Source organism: Corvus brachyrhynchos, unplaced genomic scaffold (genome assembly GCF_000691975.1).
Source record: "Corvus brachyrhynchos isolate BGI_N302 unplaced genomic scaffold, ASM69197v1 scaffold95, whole genome shotgun sequence".
NCBI lineage: Eukaryota > Metazoa > Chordata > Aves > Passeriformes > Corvidae > Corvus > Corvus brachyrhynchos.
The window spans coordinates 1639388-1646133 of NW_008238347.1; the positions used below are offsets into that span (position 1 = coordinate 1639388).

General features: G+C 43.3%; 1 protein-coding gene across 1 annotated transcript in view; it reads left to right on the forward strand.

Annotated features, from left to right (window-relative positions):
• THUMPD3 (THUMP domain containing 3) overlaps positions 1-5433 on the forward strand; it is a 69181-nt gene extending 63748 nt beyond the window's left edge. Inside the window, exons 2-9 of the mRNA XM_008634478.1 lie at positions 347-424; positions 931-1467; positions 2312-2442; positions 2864-2933; positions 3304-3419; positions 3602-3712; positions 3960-4083; positions 4318-5433. Coding sequence (XP_008632700.1) covers positions 347-424; positions 931-1467; positions 2312-2442; positions 2864-2933; positions 3304-3419; positions 3602-3712; positions 3960-4083; positions 4318-4449 — 1299 coding nt within the window. The 3' untranslated portion in view covers positions 4450-5433. The remainder of the gene's footprint in view (positions 1-346; positions 425-930; positions 1468-2311; positions 2443-2863; positions 2934-3303; positions 3420-3601; positions 3713-3959; positions 4084-4317) is intronic.
• The last annotated feature ends 1313 nt before the right edge of the window (positions 5434-6746 follow it).

A 6746-nucleotide genomic window follows, 5' to 3' on the forward strand; every position in this document is an offset into this window, starting at 1 on the left:
CCCGCTCCCCCCTCCGCCCTGGGCGGGGCTGGTTCGGTGCGTCCCAGCCCCTCCGAGCGGGGCGCTTCGGTCTCGGAGGCCTCCGGTACGGACAGCGTTCCGCACCCGGCCACGGCCGGCCTGGGTGCAGCAGCTGTATCCGCCTTTATTGGGGTTTGGAGGGAGATGAAATAGATGGGGACGTTAAACCAGTGCGAAGATGTAAACTGGTAACTCCCGTGGGGCCTAAAGGTGGAAAACTGTAGTCTCTGAAACGACATAAGATGGCAAAATTCTAACGACAGTAAACACAGTCCCTACAGCACACGGTTAGTAATGTGTCGCCGTGCGTTTTCATCTCTTCTAGGTCCATCGTCTGAGGTCAGTGGATAATTTATTTGTTGTTGTTCAGGAGTTCAAAGACTATCAGTTTAATGAAAATAAGGTGAGTTACTCTTCATTTTTCAGTCAGTTCTGGGATTTGGAGTGTTGTTCGGGGTTTTAAATTTAAGACTAATATCAAAGTATTCTGTTTGCTTAACAAGTTTTTCATTTGTGATATTATTCCAGTTCTCTTTTTCTGGCTTGTAGATGGAAGTGTGGCCATGTCGTTTAACATAATTTCTACAGTTAAATACTTTGCATTGGCAGAATCTGGGATAAGAGCTGATGCCATGTTTGTAGGTCACAGGTGTAGGACAGTGAAGTGTCACTTTGGTCACTTAATATGGCGTTGTCTGTTTTACAAGATAAATTATGAAGTCCTGTGGGTCTGGTGATTTTCAGTGTAATTCTGTTTAGTTGTGGCATAAACAGACAAAAACCTGTAAGCTTTGCTTAAACATGTAGTGGATTAATGTTTAATAAACTACTTTGAGAGACCTAAAAACAAAGGATAATTTTTTAAAGTATGGAATGACTTCAAAGCACAACTTTTCCTGTCTGTTAAAGGAAGATGCTCTAAAGGATTTGGAAGATTTGGTTAGAAAGCTGCCCTGGACCGATCCATTGAAAGTTTGGGAGTTGAACAACAGCTTGAAAAAGAAAAAGACAAAACGCAAAAAACACAATCTGCAGAGTCCTGCAAGCAGAGAGAAGCTGAATGATGGTGGAGAAGAGGGAGGAGCAGACCAAAATAACACGAATGACCAGGAGGACTGTGCCCAAAACCCTGTGGCTGTGGAACCCACTGGTGGCCAGAATACAGAGAAGCCCCAAGGAGTGACATCCAGAAACGGGGTGGAGGAGGAGGAAGATAACAAGCAATCAGATGTGAAAGTTGAAGTGCAGGCGAGTTCTGAGAGTGGGACCAAGGCTGGTGACAGTCAGACAAGTGAAGGAGAGGCGAAGGTGCTGAGGTTCCGAGTGACGTGCAACAGAGCTGGAGACAAGCACAGCTTCACATCGAATGAGGCCGCAAGAGACTTCGGCGGAGCTGTGCAAGAGCACTTCCAGTGGAAAGCTGACATGACTAATTTTGATGTGGAGGTATAGTGGCATGCCTTACCTAAGTTTCTGCTGTACAAATTTTTAGTTCTTATTTCTGATGCTTAGAGAACCCCAAACTGCCTTCCAGAGACTCTGGAACTGAAAGCTGGTAATGCTGAAATTGGCCTTTTCTGAAGCATTCATTTCCCTGGCACATTATGTGTGTCCTCTGATCGAAGCACTTGCCTTGCTTTCAGCTTTAGTAAATCCTCTAATGCATTGTTTAATACCCATCTAAGTTACCAGGAAATGCTCCATATGGAAGCTGGTTTGGGGGTAAAGGGGACAAAAAGAATTAACAATAACTGTCTGGTGTTTATTTCCTGTCAGGAGAGAGCAGAGGCTGGGAAAATACAACTGGCACCCCTGGCTTGTCGGTGGTGAGGAACCACCGTTTTTGAGGGGCAGAAAGACTTGAGTTTTTCTTGCTGGTTTACTAAGGGCTGGCCACTGTCCTGGAGTGAGATTTCACCTTGCTAGTTAATGTAGTCCCCACCACAAATACGATTTTTATTGCTGCTTTGCAGATGCTTCACTGTGTCTTGCAGGAGTTACCAGGCTTCTCCCCCAGACTTACAAACCAAATCCTTTAAGAAGCCAGTGCAATGGTTATAGCACTTTGAGAAGTCTTGTGCAACAGATTCAGTGTGAATGAGAGACTGTGAATGCTCTCCTGAATTCTGTCCTATTGAAATGGTGCTTTGCTTTACTTCCATGAAGAAAAGCTTTTTTATACATCATTCCTGGATTTTAAATTACCATCTAAGATTCCTGTAAGTATTTACCAGGCATTCTGTGGAAAGCTTCTGTTACTCCTGAAATTCACTTCAAGTTTTTTCTTTAGGTTCTTCTGAATATTCACAGCAATGAAGTCGTGGTGGGGATTGCATTAACTGAAGAGAGTCTCCACAGACGGAACATCACACACTTTGGACCCACAACGCTGCGTTCAACTCTGGCTTACGGCATGCTCAGGTCAGGGCAGTTGTGTTGTATTATGCTCGGTTAACAAGTTATTTTGTTTCAGAAATTAAACCTTTTATCTCCCCCACTGCTTCCTCAGAAACTATTTCTGTTAATTCTTAAAGAAAAATAAATTAAAAAAACCTGGAGTTGCTGACACCACATGCCTTGTAATACCAGTGGGTGTTTCCCAGCCAAGGAAAGTAAACATTTGCTGTATTAGCCAAGTTTCAAAATAGTGTATCACATTCTTGAAAGACTATTACTGCATTGCTGGTTATAAAATAGTGATTAACTAGTGGCAAAAATAATCACATGAAGGTTTTTGTTAGAAGGGTAGAATCAGAGTGATTAAAATAGTACGCTTTCCCTTCTTTACAGAAATTCAGGTTTTTAAGACATTTCTCACCATATCTTTTCTTCTGTTCCTCAGACTCTGTGATCCCCAGCCCACAGATATCATAGTTGATCCCATGTGTGGTACAGGTGCGATACCAATAGAGGTGATTCTTCCTTGATTTTTTTAAACTTAATGAAACTTGTCTATATCTGCAGCTGAATAATATGTATAAGTCTGCTTGGTAATGACTGAATTTTAAGCTCCAATCTCACCAATTTTTGAACAGATACAAATACACTTTTTGCAAATTACCTCATTTTCCTTCCCTAGAACATAGCAGGAAGAAGCTAAATCCAAAAGTATTTTGAGCTTTAAAGGTGCATAATACAGCTGTCTGTTACAGAATTCTAAATTCCCTGCCATGCACTTGCAGTCACTTTATTGTATTCTGTCATGTTTGAGAAATTATTCTGGGGTTTTTTTCATTCAAGCAACGTTGATGCTAATGTTGCTTATTACCATTTTCCCCCCAGGGAGCTGCAGAATGGCCCTACTGCTACCACATTGCAGGGGATAACAGCCCTCAGGCAGTGAAGAGAGCAGCAAACAACATCTGCTCCTTACTGAGGAAAAACGAGAGTAAGGACAGGTGAGAAGAGCATGAGGGATTTTCCTTTCCTGCAGTGTTGTATGCACAGAAATCCACTTTGCAATGATGCATTTGAGTGTCTGATTCATATTTGCTAGTTGATTTTGTTGCCAACGTTCTAGACCTCCCCAGTGTAAAAACCTGAGTGCTCATGTCTCAGGTAACTGCCTTTGCTCTTGCAGCAGCACTGCCCTGGGCGTTCCCTTGGACATCATCCAGTGGGACATCTGCAACCTTCCTCTGCGGACGGGCTCCGTGGACATCGTAGTGACAGACATGCCCTTCGGGAAGAGGTGAGATGTGCTGGGCAGGTGCTGCGCCTCACTGCCGTGGCTGCATGCACTGTCCTGGTCCAGGGCTGGGCTGCTCCCCAGTTAGGTACTTAAATGGGCCCGGTTGGGAAGGAGTTATGAACCCTATGTTAAAAATGAAGCTTGAAAGTAACAGTAACTGGGGTCCTGAATGAGCAGATTGATGTCTGGGAGACCAACACTGAACTGGTGTCGGTGATCACAATGGGGATCTGAATGTATCTTGCAGGATAGGGTCGAAGAAGAAGAACTGGGATCTCTACCCAGCTTGCCTGATGGAGATGGGCCGGATCTGCACCCCAGGGACGGGCAGGGCTGTGCTACTTACCCAGGACAAGAAATGCTTTGCCAAGGTTTGTTCTGTGAGAGAAAATCAAACCTATTTACACTTGAAAATACATTGAGGGAAAAATTGTAAGCCATCATCATTACAAAAGATACTCCACTTATAGAGCAATAATTAGTAACACTTAAATGCAGTTTTGGACCTGAAAAGTCCCTTAATGTTGTCATCAGAGGGGTTAAAGAATAATAAAAAAATAATGTTATTGTCTTAACAGCATTCTTGGGCTGGTTTTGGCTTGCAGGCCTTGTCCCGCGTGGGACACATCTGGCGCAGAGCTCAGACCGTGTGGGTGAATGTGGGGGGACTCCATGCTGCAGTGTATCTGCTGAGGCGCACGTGGGAGAGAGCAGAAGAGAGAAGATCCTTCTGGTAAACTGTGTGGAAGAAGATGAGACACCTCCAGACTTTGTTGAATAGCCATCTGGTAAAGCAGACACCTGAGAGCATAGGTCTGTCAGTTTCAAAACCAAACAACCTATGCAGAAATTGTCACACAATTAAACCAGGGATCAACTTGAGAGCTACCAGTTCTACTGTGTGTTCTGAAACCTTACTATCTAAATCACCTCCCTGCCACCCAAACTGAAATCGGTTAGTGGAATTAGTAATTCTTTCCCTGGCCTGAATCTTCTCTTGTATTTTTCAGTTAAATGTTTATTTCTTCTGCTTACAGTAGAAAACATGTTGAAGCAGCTCTGGGGGTAACAGTAATTTATTTACCGAGCTGTATCTTCAAATAACTAACAGTACTACTAAGACTTTCACCGTAAAGGGTTCAGAGGTAGTATCCATAATGTAGTTTTCTAATTTATATCATTGCGCAAATGTAAACTAATAATAAACCAGTATCTGGTTTTTGTGGTCTGATAAGCAAATTCCAGTTGGCAGACAGTATGCTGTGCTGCTGATTCTCTTGCCTGTTACCTCACCTTAGTGCAAATTACTAGTAAATGTCTAATCCATATTATAGTGTTCCATTGCCATGGGTGAGGGAGTAACACACAGCCTTAGAATACAGTCTGTGGTTACTATTTGAGGACAGATTCTTTTAGCAGTTGTATTAAAAAGTTCATGGTTTTGGGGTCTACCATGGGCACATCAAGGTGGCAATTTGAGTTTCTTGGGTGATTTAACTACCGCAGTTACGCTGCCACAGTATTCACAAAAATATTGTTGCAAATTTTTTTTTTTCTTCTGTGACCATACTGTGATTTCTCAAGCCTCTTACTCTGCTCATCAGAGGCTGAAAACACATTGCCAGTTTGCCCTTTTTATTACAGTGTGTTCATGCTAAGTATGTGTAACTGTTCAGAGGTGAATTGACAAGTATTAAAGTTTTAGAAGTTTTGCATAAAGAGATGAGTCTTAATTGTGTTCTTTTTCTGGTTCGTGTTCAGATTGAAGAATGTGGGAAGATGAGGCACAGTGATGTCTGTATAGCTCTGCTCTCTTACTAATGTAAATTTGTGCTCTGAGTTTGTACGGTTTGAAGCAGTTGCTGTTAAAGCTTGCAATTCTCTTTTCATGGAAGATTCACACCAGACACTGAGGAATAGTGGCTTTTTTTCAGTTAAGGCGATCAGCCTCACTGTTTATATGCCATGTGATCCCATAGTGCTGCTCACAGCTTCTTTACAGTATCAGGATATGAGCTACGTTCTAGGATGTGAATTTACTATTTTCTTCTCATAGAAGGAGCACAGGGGAAGTGACTCATTTTGCGCAAGGGCCAGCAAACAAGCATGGCCAGCAGTTCTAATACCTCTGCCTGTATTGGGAAAGGTGTAACTGACTGGTGATGGTTTCTCTTGCATCATTCTCTACCAATTTATACACTTCTCCCTCGCAGGCTGCTAGAGGGACAGAAATTAGGAAATGATCCCTCCTCTAAGTATTGTTGGAGAATACTGAGTATTCTAAAAGAAAAAGCTGGTGAAAGGTGTTGAGACATACAAGGAAAATGCACTGTTGTTATGCTTTTAGTACTGTAATTTGCAGTCACTGTGGAGAAAAAGACACTTAAACTGCCTTCACATACTTCATTACTGCCCAGGGTGGAGGAGTTAGAAAGAGTTGATATTTAAGGTCCCTTCCAACTCAACCCATTCTGTGATTCTGTGTTTGGAGGGATATCTGTTATCACACACTTGAAAAAGCAAAATGAATGGTTTGGGTTGGAAGGGACCTTGTAGATCATCCAGTCCCAGCCCTTGCCATGGGCAGGGACACGCAGTGAATTACACTATCCCAGGTTGTTCCAAGCCCTGTCCAACCTGGCCTTGGACTCCTCCAGGGATGGGGCTGCCACAGCTTCTCTGGGCACCCTGTGCCAGGGCCTCACCACCCTCACAGGGAAGGATTTAGTCCCAATATCTAGTTAATTTTTCTCAAATTTTAGTGTTTTCGTGTGTGTGAGAAAGATAATACAGTGTTTGGGAATTTACAGCTCAAGGATAAAGGAATGTTGTTTTGGCACGCAGAGCTCGGGAGAGGAGGGAACTGGCAGTTTTAACTGTTACTGGTGTTTATGGCAGCCCTGGTGAGCCCAGTGCCTTAGTCACAAGACCTGTGAACCGAGGCTGCTGGGTGACGACTTGTGTGCCAAACGCCTGTACTGTTTTCCGTCTATTTGTTAAAAGGCTCTGGCGGGTCCCCGAGCGGGCAGCGCCG